Source organism: Canis lupus, chromosome 1, assembly GCF_003254725.2.
Source record: "Canis lupus dingo isolate Sandy chromosome 1, ASM325472v2, whole genome shotgun sequence".
Taxonomy (NCBI): domain Eukaryota; kingdom Metazoa; phylum Chordata; class Mammalia; order Carnivora; family Canidae; genus Canis; species Canis lupus.
Genome location: NC_064243.1, coordinates 16,837,285 through 16,853,755, shown reverse-complemented (window position 1 = coordinate 16,853,755; position 16,471 = coordinate 16,837,285). Strand labels below are relative to the sequence as shown.

General features: G+C 46.4%; 1 protein-coding gene across 1 annotated transcript; it reads left to right on the top strand.

Annotated features, from left to right (window-relative positions):
- Nucleotides 1–691: 691 nt before the first annotated feature.
- LOC112643755 (gastrin releasing peptide) lies at nucleotides 692–13,406 on the top strand. The gene is made up of 3 exons (XM_025421880.3): nucleotides 692–830; nucleotides 5,923–6,165; nucleotides 13,047–13,406. The coding sequence occupies exons 1-3, from the start codon at nucleotides 692–694 to the stop codon at nucleotides 13,103–13,105; spliced, it is 441 nt and encodes a 146-aa protein (XP_025277665.3). The 3' UTR covers nucleotides 13,106–13,406.
- The last annotated feature ends 3,065 nt before the right edge of the window (nucleotides 13,407–16,471 follow it).

Below are 16,471 nucleotides of genomic sequence, written 5' to 3'. Positions count from 1 at the left end.
TGGGCAAGGGCATCTCTGAAGTGTCAGAGGTGGGGTGAGGGTATTGCTGGTGGTGGTGAGAAGGGGGCTCTGAAGGGCGGTGAGAGGGAGGCAAGGTCCGGAGGGGTGTGGACTGGGACCTCGAGAGGGGCGGTAGTCCACGGAGGGGGAGAGGGGTGAGCATCCCAAAGCCCAGCCTGAAAGCATCTTTCCTCCGTGCTCCTCCCCCCCGCCCCAACTCCTCCCTGCCCACCCCCTGGGGTCGCCCGCGGGGTCGCAGGATCCGAAGGCAGCTCACCCGGTGAACCCCGGGTGGGGCCGGGGTGGAGCTCGGGGCCGTGGGGCCGGAGCCGGGGCGTCGAGATGGGCCGCATGAATCCACCGTGGGCCGGGCGGACAGGGCTAGGGGAAGGTCGGGAGGGGCAGTGCGCACGGCCTTACCCCGCACCCCCCACTCTGGGCCGGAAGATGGATGATTTTCGGGGACTGCTGTCCCAGCGCCCCGGCTCGCTGCGGGGAGACGTCAGAGCGCTCGGGGCCGCGGGAGAAGACCCCCCCAGCCCCACCCCCGCCCGGGCTGCCTATAAAGTCGGGGCCTCGCGGCGCTGCGGCGGCACCGGCGGCGCTCCCCGGGTCCCGCTCCTCGCGCCCGCGCTCCGAGGGGAGAGCGCGCTCCGCCGGCCTCCGCGCTCCAGCGCTTCCCGCCCGGACCATGCGCGGCCGCGAGCTCCCGCTCGTCCTGCTGGCGCTGGTCCTCTGCCAGGCGCCCCGGGGCCCCGCCGCCCCGGTGCCGGGGGGCCAGGGCACGGTGCTGGACAAGATGTACCCGCGCGGCAACCACTGGGCGGTGGGTGAGTGTCCCGCGCGCTCCAGTCCTCGGCGGGACCCCGGCTGGGGGAGGGCTCCGCCGCGACCCTTCATCTGCGTCCTCCCAAAGATCCACGCCGCCGCCGCCGCCCCCCGCCCCTCGCGGGTCCCGGGAAGCCGTCGGTCCCTGAGCAGCCTCGGGCTGCCGGGAGCTCCTTCCCCGCTCGGGCACCCGGGAGGGCGCAGCTCCCCGAACCCGCCAACCCGCCCTCCGCACCCACCCCACACCTGCTTCGGCCAGCCGGGCGGTAGCCTCGCCTCGCACGGCTCTGTCCTTGAACGCCGCGGGCAGCGGGGTCCCCGAGCGCGTCCGGGAGCCCCGGGATTCCGCCCGCGGGGAGCCGGATGCGGGCTGCGCCCCGGGCGCCGCGCGAAGCCACAGGTGTGGGAGCCGGTCCTGGGGCCCGCCGCCGCCCCTCGGCCGCGGCTCTCCTGGACTCCCCCAGTCCTTCCGCCTGCGAACATTCCCTCTCCCCTGCCCCTTTGCCCAGCCCTCCCTCCATCCCTCTCTCGGGCTCGGGGAGCGCCCCCCCCCCCCCGCCCACGCCGGAGCCTCTCGGGCCCCCCAGACCCCGCTGTCCTCCGTCTGTCGAGATCTGCGGCCTCCCCGCTCCTTCCCCCTTCCCTCTGCCCTCACGTCCGACCCAGGGGAGGACGCGACCCCCCAGCTTTCCCGCTACTGCTGGCCGGCGGGGGTGGGGGTAGGGGCCCGCCACCTGGGCCCACCCAGCGTCACCCAGGGGCTCGCCCCCCCGCCAGCAGAGCCTCCGGTGCCCAGTGCAAAGCGTCCAGCTTGCTCGGAAGCCTCCCCACCTAGCCGGCCGCGACAGCTCCAACTCTTCCCGGGGAAGCAGGTCGATCCCAAAGCGACTTAAGGGGTGGCGGTGGTGCGGGTGGGGTGCGGTCCTCTCTTCCTTAACCATCTACTCAGAGGGGGCGACGGTGTATTGGGAAGATACTTGCTAATCCAAGTACCAGCCGAGTCACAGATGGTGTGAGGACCAGGACGCATTTATGGGAAGAGGTGAGGCGCAGCTGTCCCGTGCTCTGCTCCTCTGTGCTGCATATGCTTTGGCAGAGGAATCCAGAACTCCGGGTTGCAGCGGGTTAGTCTTCAGCACGGCTAACAGAACCGGCTAACAGAACCTTTTGCCGAGTCTTGGAGGCCGCAGGGGTGCGGGTATTTGTGATCTCCGAGGGGACACTGAGAACCCAGCCCCGGGGCTTGGAGAAGAGAGGTTGGGATGGGTGGAGATGAAAAGCCCCCCCACCCTTGAAGAGAGAAGGATATTTAGAAAGTAGAAGCTGAACCTAGAATTGATGCTTTAAAAGGACTTCTGGGAATTTAGACCAAGTGACCAGTGTCTAGTCCAGCCACCAGCCGGTGGCCTAGGAAGGTGGAACGAAACTCCCAGGTTTCCAATCTCTTTTCCCTCATCCATCTTTTTGGATTAAAAAGACATATTATAAGGCAGCCCTTGCAGGCCAAAAGCAGGACAAGAGAGTCATATGGGGAGGAGAATCGTGTTGTTTTTGAGGCAGGCCAACCCTGATTGCTGTAGTTCTCCAACACATCTGTCCCATCCCCGCGTGTTTAGGGGCTCTGGTGGTGAAACACCCTTGGGCGTTCCTCATCCAGGAGCATACCAACCAGTGGCAACCCCCAATTTTCTCACTTTCCTATTTGTTCTGGAACGCACTCTTTCCCCTTTTTCTCTCTTGGCTGGCTGTGCAGAGATGGTGGAGAACAAGAGACAGAGGAAGGTGAAGTAGAAAATCAGTTTGGTCTAAAATAACATGGCGATTGAGGAAAAGTTTGCTTTGCAGAGACGTCTATCTCTGGGAATCTGAGCACCACTCATAAGCATGAATGATGTTGTTAGATTTTAAATTTAGCTTTCCACTCTCCTAAGTAAATGCCTGTCCTCCTCAATCACGGAAGACATGCAGTTTAGTTTCAATTATATCAACCGAAAGCTACATATTGCTGTCCAAGCTGTCAGCACAAATTTGCAGGTTTGTTAAGGGAATTGCTTCTTGCAGCTGAGAGAAGCATGGTGTGGCAATGGAAAGCAAGTTAACAGATGGAAAACTTAAATTCTTGTCTGGCTTGATGTTTATGGTAATGTTTTGTTTGTGCAAAATATAGATATGAAAATATAGGTCAACACTACTACTGGTAACTGTCCCCACTGCTCCCAGGAAATGCTTCCAGTCGTGACACTGATGTCACCTATGTTGTAGCAGGTTGAATTCTGAAACACCCAGGTTCAGCCGCAGAATGGCTTTCCATGGGAATGCTACCCCAGAGACTGTGAAACGTAGTTTCTGGATCACTCCAGAAAAACTCGCCCTCAGAAGAGTTCAACACTTGATGTCTCTATGTTTTAATGGATATTTTCCTCAGTTGAGGTGATCTTCAAATTTTGAGCTTAAGAAAATTCATTTATGTTTCCAGCCTGCTGTGTTTGTGGTATTTTGAAGTGATTAAAAAGGACAAAAGCCTTTTTTTTTTTTTTTTTAACTTCTGGGCAAGCTTTTATTTATTTATTTTTTCAAGAGCCTGTCTTTTGTCTAGGCGGAGATCTCTATTACTATGATACGGACACATAACAAACGAGGATGGGAAAAGAGGAAGTGGGCAGATCATCCGTGTTGCCATGGAGACGTTTATTTGGTTGGTAGTTGCCAGCTCCAAAGTGAAATAGGACCCAGACAGTGTGTTCCCTGGGATGCCATAGATGGTGCACTTTCCTTAATGACCAGTCAGTCTGTGGATCCAGGGATGAGAGCCTGACCAGCACCCACCCACCAAATATGCAGATACGTACACTGTCACAAGGAACTACGTTAAATCAATCACAGGATGGAGGATTACTTTGTCTTCCCGTTTTACAAAGGTCCACCAAATTATTCCAGTGTGACAAAAATGAAGATCTTATTTGTAAAAACGTCTCCATGGCCCCTCTGCTTCATTGGGGATAACACCTTTCTCATCTGTAGTGTCCTAATTAGATGAGAGCAGTGAGGGAAGGGAAGAGTGACCAAGGTCATTACTGTAGCATCAGGTTCTAATCCTGCTTTCCCATTATCATGATTCAATTTACTCCGTAGAAATAAAGCCAAATCCTTCAGTGCTTCCTGAGAAGTTGTGCAACATAATCACTGTTATGGCTAAAAGCAAGGTGATTTCATGGATATCCGGGCACCAAGTTGACCAAGCAGACAAGTGAGGAGCCAGTCCTTCAGGATTCCAGTCTTGCAGCTGGGGCTGTGTCCTCTGTAGGGTCTTGAAATTGTGTGAAGTGTCATGTCATAAGTGACTTGACAAGTGCTCACATGGCAATGTAGGAAAACCTCATTGTCAGGCAGGCTCCCCAGGACTCACAGAATTAATTTTTCTAAGTCAGAAGGTGGCTGGGTGGCTCAGTCTGTTGAATGTCTGCCTTCAGCTCAGGTCATGATCCGGACGTCTTGGGATCGAGTCCCACACCAGGCTCCCTGCTCAGTGCGGAGTCTGCTTCTCCTCTGCCCTTCCCCTCTGCTCATAATCTCTTTCTCAAATCAATAGAATCTTCAAAAGAAAAAAAATTTTTTTCTGAGTCACATAATGAGTCGTGATACACTGATATATCACCTCTATTCCTTTTTATAACATTAGAAAGCCTTTTGTTGACCTTACCCTTACTTCAGACCCCAGAGTGATTTCTACCTGCCTTATATTTTTTGGAAGTTCAAAGACACTTCATAGCAGTATAATATAGTAGAGTCTGGACTGTGCGCTGATTTTAATTCTAGAATCTTTGCTTACACGTGGGTGACCTTTGACAAGTCTCCTCTGCATCGAACTTATTGTGGAGTAGACCAAATGGAACGTCCTGTAAACAGACGCCAACAGTAAAGTCCTGGTGAGGGCTCCTCTGGTGGTGGCCAGAGGTCTTGTCATTTTCAGTAGCCATGGTCTGTCCAACATTATTCCCATTATTCCCGCAATGTTTGCTTAAATATATCTAATGCCAGACAACATTGGAATCACCAAGAGCTTTCTTTCCTTATGAGCTTTAAATCAAAAGTATCATAGTTTTACGAGTATCAGGAGCTTAAAAGTACTATAAAATGCAAGTGCTGAGAGATGGGGAGGAAAAAAACCACGGAGGAAAGTAAATAAAATAATGTGAGCATTATTAGCAAGGGGCTAAGGCATTAAGAATGAAGACCTTGAATTCCACACCCACTTCTGACACTGTGGCTTTTCCCACTTACATACATGAATGTCCACGTTTTTAGTGGCCTGGCCTCTTGCGCAGCAACTTTTATTCCTTTATATAGCAGTGTCCATCCCTGGACCCATTGGTGGAGTTTGACTGACCCTTTTAGACATCTAGGAGAAAATTCTGCACTTCTGTGACTGAAAAGTGTTACTCAGAACTTGTTTTCACCTCGTTTTTCATTACATACTCGGCAAATGAATTTCTAGGTGACAATTCCTAGATTCAGTCTCAGCTAAAATTCTAAGAAAGTTTAAATGAAAAATTCCTTTGGCACATTTATTTGTATTAGAGAACAGAGGAAACCAACATCTTTTTTTAATCACACCAAGAAAAGCAGCAAGACTCTTCTTTGCAGCAGCAATTCAGAAGTGATTGAGGAAGACGTTTAACCTCTGTCATTCAGCTGGGAATAGAATTTAGTGCACGCAGAATTGGTGGCAATATTTTAGGTATGGAAGGTTCCTTAGTTTTCATCCAGTCTGACCCGTTCATTTTAGAGTTGAGAAAATTGAGGACTGGAGATGCTCAAAACTTGGCAGAGGTCTCCTCGCTGGTTAGCAGAGGTGCTGGGACCAACCCCAGGGCCCCTGGGTTGCGGTTATAAATTTTGTCCAACTTACTGCACATGTTGGACAGGGAGCAAAATAGATCAGTTATTGATGAAGTAACTTCTGAGAATTAAATGCTATTTATTCTGCGCTTGGGAGGAAGCTGTAGACACCTAACTGGTGTCCTTTGAAATTTCTTGTTTATGAGTTCCCCTGGGTTCAATGGTCATATTTTGGTTTTGTGTTTCTTTTCACAGGGCACCTAATGGGGAAAAAGAGCACCAGAGAGTCCCCATATGTTTATGAGGAAGGGAGCCTGAAGCAGCAGCTGCAGGGGTACATCCGGTGGGAAGAAGCTGCAAGGAATTTACTAAGCCTCATGGAAGCAAAGGGGACCAGGAGCCATCAGACACCTCAGAGGGAGCCCCTGGGCATTCGCCAGTCTGCTTGGGATTACCAGGATGACAGCAACTTTAAAGTCATAGGTCCAACTCGTGAAGGTATAACACACTGGGTGGGAGAGTGGGAACGGGGTGGGATGGGGTGAAGGGTGGAGGTGTTTGGGGGAGAGCTGGAAGGTTAGGTTGGAGCTGAGAAGAATAAAATTGTGCAAGCCTTCAGAGCCACTTAACTAGGCTGACACCAATACACGCTGAGAAATGAGTAGGCGCTTCCCCGTCTAATTTCAACATAATAGATGATTTTTATTCTCAGCAAATCAAGAGGATATTGGTTCCAAACTCCAATTTAGGAGTTTTATTAGTTATCATGCTTATTAGTGATTGTGCATTGAAGGGATTTTTTTTTTTAACCCACCAACCAGGCCCTCCCAGAATTTTTTGAAAGTGAGGCCAGAGATTATTTGAGTCTCTCCCTATGTTTGTTTGTTTTGATTTTTATTTAAATTTTAGTTAGTTAGCATACAGTGCAATATTGGTTTCGGGAGTAGAAGTCAGTGATTCATCACTTACATACAACCCTTGGTGCTCATGGCCAGTGCCCTCCTTAATCCCCTTCACCCATCTAGCCCATCCCCCACTCACCTCCCTCCATCAGTCCTCAGTTTGTTCTCCACCATTAAGAGTCTCTTATGGTTTGTTTCCTCTCTCCTTTTTCCACCTTCCCATACGTTCATCTGTCTTGTTTCTTAAATTCCACATATGAGTGAAATCATATATTTGTTTTTCTGTGACTAATTTCACTTAGCGTAGTACACTCAGGCACCATCCACGTTGTTGCAAATGGCAAGATTTCATTTTTGATGGCTGAGTAATATTCCATATCTTCTTTATCCATTCATCAGTTGATGAATATTTGAGCTCTCTCCATAGTTTAGCTATTGTTGGTATTGCTTATATAAACATCATGGCGCAGGTGTCCCTTCAAATCTGCAATTTTATATCTTTTGGGTAAATACCTAGTAATGCAATTACTGGGTCGTAGGGTAGTTCTATTTTTAACTTTTGAGGAAAGTCCACACTGTTTTCCAGAGTGGCTGCACCGGTTTGCATTCCCACCAACAATGTAGGAGGGTTCCCCTTCCTCATCCTCACAGGCACCTGTTGTTTCTTGTGTTACTAATTTTAGCCGTTCTGATGTGTGTGAGGTGGTATCTCATTGTGGTTTTGATTTGTATTTCTCTGGTGATGACTGATATTGAGCATCTTTTCATGTGTCTGTCAGCCATCTGCATGTCTTCTTTGGAAAAGTGTCTATTTATGTCTTCTGCCCATTTCTTAACCGGATTATTTGGTTTTTGAGCGTTGAGTTTCATGAGTTCTTTATAGATTTTGGATACTAACCCTTTATCTGATAAGACATTTCATTTTTTAAAAAGATTTATTTATTTTTTTATTCATGAGAGACACAGAGAGAGAGAAAGAGGCAGAAACACAGGCAGAGGGAGAAGCAGGCTTCATGCAGGGAGCCCAACGCGGGACTCGATCCTGGGGCCTCCAGGATCATGCCCTGGGCCGAAGGCAGGCGCTAAACCACTGAGCCACCCAGGAATCCCCTGATAAGACATTTCAAATATCTTCTCCCATTCCACAGGCTGCCTTCTTTTAATTGTGTTGACTGTTTTTGCTGTGCAGAAGCTTTTTATGTTGATGAAGTCCCGATAGTTCATTTTTGCTTTTGTTTCCCTTGCCTCTGGGATGTGCCCTATGTTTGTTTTTGATGAGCACTAGTGGAGGGGGCTATTCACATACACTTTTAGAAGAGAACATTCTGGTTTGCTACCTTCTATGCAGAGGAGCACTTCTTTATATTTGTTCTAAGATTACTTAGTTTGGGTCTCACATAATATTTTAAAACTTGATGAACACATCTAATCAACTGATTTTTTTTTTTTTTTTGGTATAGTGTCTCGTAGAAAAGAGGGAGAAGGAATTATACCAAATGGGCATTGCTTAGGTACAAAGAGTAAATGGGATGGAAGAGAGAATAAAGATGATGGAAGAGAGAATAAAATGTATAGGAAGAAAGCAAAGCAACAGAAAATGAAGTGATTCTCATTAACCTTTAAGAAGTTTCCACAAAATTGATATAAAAAGCAAAAACAATAATCACAATTCTAGTAATACTAAGGATGGCTGCTTTTATTGAGTGATTACCATAATCCAAGTACCAGGCAATGCAGTGCACCTTCACTTTTCTCTGTTCATGCTCACAGCAGTATTAGGAGAAAGATTCAAGGGACGCCTGGGTGGCTCAGCGGTTGAGTCCCAGGGTCAAGTCCCATGTCAGGCTCCCCGCATGGAGCCTGCTTCTCCCTCTGCCTATGTCTCTGCCTCTCTCTGGGTGTGTCTCATGAATAAATAAAAAAAATCTTTTTTAAAAATTTTAAAAAAGGAGGAAGATTCAAGAAAATTCTATCATTCTCCCCGTTTCACACATGAGTAAACTGAGACAAGTCACATAGCTTTTCACTGGTGAGAGCAGGATAGGAGCCCACGTCTCTCCATGGACAGTCTGGGGCCACACAAAGCATCTCCTGGGGAACGAGAGAGTCCTTGTGGATCCTAAATATGAAGGATGTGGGATCTAGTAGTAGCCTTGCTCCTCATGGTTTCTTTTTTTTTTTTTTTTAAGATTTTATTTATTTATTTATGAGAGACACAGAGAGAGAGAGGGGGAGAGAGAGAGAAGCAGGCTCTATGCAGGGAGCCCGACATGGGACTCGATCCCGGGTCTCCAGGATCAGGCCCTGAGCTGAAGGCAGGCTAAACCACTGAGCCACCTGGGCTGCCCTCCTCACGGTTTCTGACCAGAATAATACTGCGTTTCACTCACCGAGCTTGGGGAGCTGGCGCCTTCACTCCTTCACGGTGATTAACTCTTTGACTGATGGGCCCTTTGCAGAGATGCAGGGCTGGCTTTGCCAAGCCTCGCTGGCTTCTCTGTGTTTCACTGCACTTTGGTCTACTGTGGATTCTCTATGCCAAACACAAATGCAACGTTCACTTGTTGCATTAAGCACCTAGGGAGAAAAATCTCTAGGAGCCTTTATTCAGAAAGAAAATCTGGATTAAGCCAACCGATACGGAAATAAGTAGCAACTTTGTACAAAGCCCCGAGTGATTCTCTTACCCACATCTGTATTATTGGGGTCACAACCAGCTCACTTCTTTGTTGGTGGATTACAGGTCTCTGAGGGCTCCGGGAATTTAGGATTGACTTCCCAGCCCCTGACTGAAGCCTTTTCTTGATCAGGTGACTTTATGGACTTACTGCGTGGATGTCCAACAGCAGTGCCTTCTCCTTTGTCTGAGGAGTAACAATGATCACTGCCACAAAACTCCCTAAAGCAACTTTATAAACACGGAAATGGACTTACACTCATCACTCATTCCTTTTTTTTTTTAAAAAAAGCTTTTATTTATTTATTCATGACAGACACACAGAGAAAGGCACAGACATGGGGGGAGGGAGAAGTAGGCTCCCTGAGGGGAGCTCGCTGTGGAACTCAATCCCAGGACCCCAGGATCATGATCTGAGCCAAAGGCAGATGCTCTTGGACCACTGAGCCACTCAGGCATCCCTAACTCATTCCTATTTGAGTGAAACTGCAATATCCACTTTGAGTTACTTTATTCCTCTAACCCTGGATCTGCATAAATTTGAGATTGAAAAAAATTCAGCTCCCGGGGCACCTGAGTAGCTCAGTCGGTTAAGCATCCGACTCTTAATTTCAGTTCAGGTCATGATGTCAGGGTCCTGGGCTCAAGAGCCACATCAGGCTCTGCACTCAGCGGGGAGTCTACTTGAGATTCTCTCTCCCTCTGCTTCTCTGTCTCTTGCTCAAATAAATAAATAGGTCTTTTTAAAAGATTCAGCTCCTTCCTTAAAAATCAAAAATTTTCTGTCATATTCAGAAGAATATTCTGTAAGCTGAGAAGCCAAGTATGAAAGAATAGCTCCAAAATAATCACTGAGTGGTCATAGTGTGAGGTGGCCTGAGTGGGCAGTCACAAAGAGTGAGTGTTTCAAGGGGACAGTGTTTCTGTTTTCATGTGATGCAGGGGGGAAAAAGCTATCTTTTAATAATCAGACCTCAATTTTCTACTCTATCTTTTTATGTTTTGTTTTTATTCCTTCTATAAGCTTTGATGACCCATCCCATTTTATTCCTTTTTTTTTTTAAGATTTTACTTTATTTATTTGAGAGAGAGAGGTCACATGAGCAGCGTGAGGGTCAGAATGAGAGGGGAAAGAGACTTCACTGAGCATGAACCCCTTGTCAGGCTCAATCCCTCGACCCTGTGATCATGAGCTGAGTGGAAACCAAGAGTTGGGTGCCCAACTGACTGAGCCACCCCGATCTCCCACGTTATGTTCCATCTCAAGTCGAATAATTAACTATTGCACACATTGGTACCGTTCTTTTGGATATATTTCCCAGCAATATGAAAAAATTCAACCATTGTATAGTTGTTGCACAGACGGAAAGGGTTTATCACTCTTCTTGTTTGGAAACTCCATCTTAGTGAAACAATGTTGACATGCAAATTGAAAGCATCTTCTAGTTTTCTTATTCACAAAGAGGGAATACCAAGAGAATGGTTCTATTAGAAATCCATATATTGCTCAATGTTAGGACGAGGTTTAATAACTTAGCTGAGCATTGCCAGAAGTAGCAGCAGGAATTTTCAAAGGCTGAAGGACTTTTCTTAAAATTAAAAACTGTGCACATATGCTCTCCTCTCCCATTTTAGTCATAAAACATGAAGTCCTGTCGCCAGATCTCCCAGAGCTGTAGTCAGAAACTCTGAGCATCTTCATGTTTTGGTGACAAAGATATTTACTTAATTCAGGAAAGGTTTGTGTAAATGTGCACTGAAACTAGACTACTATAATCATGGCAGAAGAGCTCCAGAACTTTATTAGCAATTATGGCCAATCATTTTCAAGGTTAACCTAATCTTTTAACTGTACCCTTATCACAAAAAATTGATGGAACTTTTACCCTATGGTTTCTAGCACATGAAACAGTGTTTAGGTCAGCCCCAGTACTGAAAACATAATACTAGATGTGGCTATGGATTGTCTTGAGTTTCAAGGAAGTTTGAAGTTGACCTTTGGGTTCCTTTTGTAATTTAGAGCATTGTTCTTTGCAGCCTTGTGTGTGTGTGTGTGTGTGTGTGTTTTCTTTTATTCAGTGGACAAGAAGAAAGGGGCCTAGGGAGTGCATTGCGGAGGGTGTTACAGGAAGGAAGTAAAAATACAAGTTTGCCCTCACTTTTAAGGGATGGCTCCCACTGTCCCGTCAAATCAGCATTGAGAATAGAAAGGTTTTATTTCTTCATGTGTGAAACACTCCAGAGGAAGTTCCAAATGTAGGAAAAACAGCAATATGTAATTGAGAATAACTAAAAAGTCTCTGATCACCCTGACATTTCCTCTGAAGGATCAGAGTGAAGTCACCCCCACCTCCAGTATAGCTCCCCCCACCATAACGGACCCCTCCCTCTTGCCTCTGGCTCCTTGATCTTCCTCGGTTACCTTTACTTTTTCCTTGTAACTTTACTTCCATTCCCTTGAGCCAAACAGCTCAGATTCAATATTTTGAGCCAGTGTAGGGGCTTCACGGATCCTTGCCCACATCCTCCACTGGCCCCTTTTATGAGCACTGGCCTATATTGCAAGATGGATGGAAGCATCTTCAGGCAGGCTGGTGACCCTTAACAGTGCAGTCCAGGTTACATGGAGAAAAGCAAAACTAATTAGTCTGTGTGGGAATTGAGCCTCAGTCCCTGGCCTTATTAGCACCTTGCCAAAGCAGTTGAGTCACAGAGCAGATAATAATAACTCGCCTAAGTAACTCCTTTATTAGAAACAAATGGCGGGTCTGGCCATTGGGGAACCTGAATTGCCAGAGAACCTTGGAAAGTGTAATAAGCTCCAGTCTGATTGAAAAGCATTTTCTCATTTCCCCATAGATAGGGTGCTATATGGGGAACAAAGACATATTTTAACATTACAACTACTCATTCTTTCTTCAGTCTGAATTTGAGCAGAAGCCATAACAAGCAAGCCACAATAAATTTACAACTGGCGGAAATCCAAATTAGCTCCTGTTCCCAAGTTGCATGCTACTACCACTTACAGTCCGAGCTTCGTAATGTGTCATCCTGTGATTCATAAACTAGCTTTGATTTGTGCAATGAGGCGTTGCCAAACTAAACAAAGTAAGAATTAAGATTCCATATTCGCTAAGGGCCCCCCTACCAAGCTGACACTTGAGTAACAAATTCCCGGTGATCATACATTTAATTTCCAACTGTGGTCAAAATATACCTGAATGAGGGGCACCTGGGTGGCTCAGTGCTTGAGTGTCTGCCTTCAGCTCAGGGCATGATCCCAGGGTCCTGGATCAAGTCCCACATCGGGCTCCCTGCTCAGCGGGGGTCTGCTTCTCCCTCTGCCTGTGTCTCTGCCTCTCTCTTTTTCTCTCTGTCTCTCATGAATAAATGGATGAAATATTTAAAATATATGTATATACCTGAATAGTCCTATCAGGATACAAGCTTCAGCTAATGAAACAAAGAGAGCCAAACATAGAGCAGCTCCAGAAAAAAGAGGAAGTCAGTTTGTTTCTGTCTCTCTGCTCTCTGTCTCTCTCTTTCCGTCTCTCGTTAGAGAACTGTGGTTCTCCAGCATGAACAGACTCAGAATCACCTGGAGGACTTCTGAAAGGCCAGATCGCTGGGCTCCCCCCACCCAGAGTTTCTAACTCAGTAGGTCGGGGGTAGACCTAAGAATTTGCTTTTCTAATAAGCTCCCAAGTGATGCTGATGGTTTGTGGGGGAATGTATTTGCCTTTAGCATGAGACTTAGGTATCGCTAACTGTTTGCTTTCCTCTTTTTAATATTTTTTAAGTTGGCGGACTCTCTGCTTCAGGTTCTCAACCTGAGGGAAGAAACCCCCCGTGGAATTAACATGGACAGCAACAGCCTCTCTCAAAGAAGCAAAGCAAAACCCTTAAGAGACTATGTTCTACAGTCATCGATTATACTGGATCATCAACAAGATTCCCTTTGTGCAAAACACTTAACTATTCTTGTATCTTTCAACCAAATCCATAATTTTCAAGCAGCATCTTCTGCTTTGAACTTGTTTGCCGTGAATAATTGTCCATAAAGAGTCTTCCAATCAATGCTCTTTACATCTAAGCTATTTGTCCATTAGACTCCAGCCCCCAACCTGTTACCATTCACAATAAAAAACCTAAGCACCTTATCCAAAGGGCAGATAGTTCTCTTATTTCAATTCCAAATGAAAGGATGCAGCAGAGATAACAAACAAAACAGCTTGATAATGAACTTGTGTGCTCACTGATGAAGATAGACTGGATTTTTAACTCTCCCTTCATTGTTTTGGGGAATTAATGTTTAAGATATTTTATTTATATATTTGAGAGTGAGAGTGAGAGAGAGCATGAGTGAGGGGAAAGGGAGAGAGAGAAGCAGGGCTCAGTCCCAGGACCCTGAGATCATGACCTGAACTGAAGTCAAATGCTTGACCCACTGAGCCACCCAGACGCCCCTTAACTCTCCTTGTGAAGGCCACTTACTGAATCCGGGTAGTGACATACAGCCTTTCTGGAGGCTTCAACTAGAAGCTCATATTCTCTTATCCTTACCATCACATGAGCTAGGCTGAAGGTAGAGGCTTACGCATCACTTAATAATTCTCATTTCTTTAGCCCTTACCATGACCAGGTATTTTGCCAATGTTATCGATATTCTCCTCATAACAGCTTTATAAGCCAAGAATGAACATTCTCGCTTAATAGATGAGGAAACAGCATTAGAGAGGTCAAGTGACTTGGCCAAGGTCACATGGCAGATGGAACTTCAATTCAAACATCCAAATCACCAGAGGTTCTGCAGCATTTAACATTGTCCACGTTACCTTGTTTTTAACCTCCCTGTCAGTATATTTAAGCCCAGCGAGTAGCACTTTTTCTTCAAAATTTCATTGCCAATCTTGGAGGAAAGTGGTCCCCACAGACAGATTTAGTCAGCTCCACAACAAAAGGAGATGAATTCGAGAGGTTCCCTGCCATTTCCAGAGAATGTGGCCTGGCGGTTGGTAGCACTTACCAGTTCCAAATTTATCATGACATTCACACAGGAACAGATTTAAAGCTTCTTGCCATACGTTTAGATTTCCTTCGTTTGGGGAAATCAGATTTGAAACAGTAAAGAGATTTATCTTGCTCTTGTTTTGATTGTCAAAGAACCACAGAAGATGGGATGTTTTCTTTCTAATTTCTTTTAAAACCGTGTTGACTCACAACCCTCACACAGCCAGACCTGGGGAGATACATGAAGTGTGTCGCCAGTGTCCTGCCACCGTCCTCTTCCTGGGACTCTCCTGGTGTCTTTCCCAAAAATTTGATCCTGGGCTGTGCCGGGGAAAGTCTACCACGAAGCTAATGAGCAATTCCCTTCATTTCATGAAGATGAAAAGGGTCTTCCAGACCCAGGGGAAACTTTCTTGAATGCTGACACTTCAGGCAGGGACAGAAAGGCAATACTCTTAGAACACCCCGTCTAGATGGTCACTTCTTTGCTTATGTCATAAGAGTAGATGTGATCCTGTGTTTTAGCTGCAATTATTTTTTTTCTCTATGTGTTCTGAGAGACAGGAACAGCTCCCTCAAATCTCCTGATCCTTGCAGGGCTCCTCTGTACCAAGGCCAAGTCAGCATTGGAATCTGTGTATTTGAGAGAAACAGTTTTCCCTCCTAGAAGAGCTTTCTTGAACCGTCCTTTGCAAGTGCAGTCCTATCACATATCACAGTGTGTGTCTCCCGGGCGGGGTAATTTTCAGCTGTGAATAGCAGCATCCTCCTTGACTTGTTTTGGTAGGAAAGGAACTCTTCTGGGAAGATAGGAAGCAGGGAAGATGAGAGAAATGGGCTCAAGGCTAAACTAGCAGGTTCCATGACCCAAGCCACGCCCCTGATGGGGTTGATGAGATGGTTAGTGCATACCCTGCTGTCCCCAAATCATTCTGCAGAACTGCCACACTTGGCACTGTTTTCTACGGCCTCTGTCTCCACTTGTGCGGGAAGTGGTATGTCCCTCCTCTCCAAAACTTCCTCAACCTTGGCTGACTTCCAAAGCAGAGTTTCGAATGTCTGTGTCTAATTGGTGGAACCTAGCTCACATGGCTGGATCTAGCTGCAAGGGAAACTGGGAAATGTAGCTTTAAGGATTCTATTTTGGAAATATGGGATTAAAACTGTGGGACCCCATCAAAAGAAAAAAAAAAGAGTGTGTATTCAAATCATATGGTCAGAGACAGATAACATATGCTTTTCTCCTTTTTCCTCAAAAAAAGAAACAAACAAACAACAAAAAAAAACTTCCTCTTTGATTTCTGCCCATTGCTCTTCTAGAGGGTAGTTAACATCCAGCCTGGGATTCTGGGAAAGCAGGAGCCTGGTGGCTGTTTTCCACAGCACAAGGCCAGATGTGCACGCAGAGAGCAAGAAGAGAAGACTGCATTTAAGAGGTGACAATATTTAGAAGTCCTTGCAGCAAAGCAGGATAACCAGTAGGAAGAATCCAGAAGGGAAGCAAGCAATAATCTTCAAATTTGTTCTTTTAAAAACAATCTTTCTCTCTCTCTCTCTTTTTAAGTGTTACAGGGTGGATTGCTCAGGGCAATTTGGCAGTCTTTGCTTATGATCAGAGGTTCAGTAACACACTAAATAGGCATTTCAAGCAGTGCAGTACAGTTTCTAGCCCCACAATGCGCACCTTTCAGTTCCCACTGGGGACATTTGATCATCACAAAGCTTTTTAACTCAGCTCAGATGTGGAGGGAGTAATCTAAGTAAATTGTGGGATTTGCATTATTCATTTTCTCAGCCACAGGCTGCTTCAATCAGACACTGTAAAATAGCTCTTTGAGGGAAACCCACAACAATGAATGATTGCTATTCCCAAAGCAGAAGGACGGTGGTCATCACGTGCACTGAAAGGCTCCTAGCTTTGCCTCTTGGGACTTTGTGTTTTCCAATTAATCACTTCCTTAATTAGACCCAGATAAAACACAGAAACATCTCTCTGTTTCCCCTCTGGTTTTCCTTCCATTCTCCCCAGCCCACATAATTTATAGAACATATCACCTGATTGACAAGCGAGGTGGCTCTAGCCACGGGTGGATTGAGAGAGTCTCCAAGGAGAGAATTAAAATGTTCTTGGTCCTTTCAATTATGCCCTGCTCTTGCCCCACTTCTCCACCAATGAAGATTCTGGTGGTCCTCCCCAGCTCTGTCTCCAGAGACC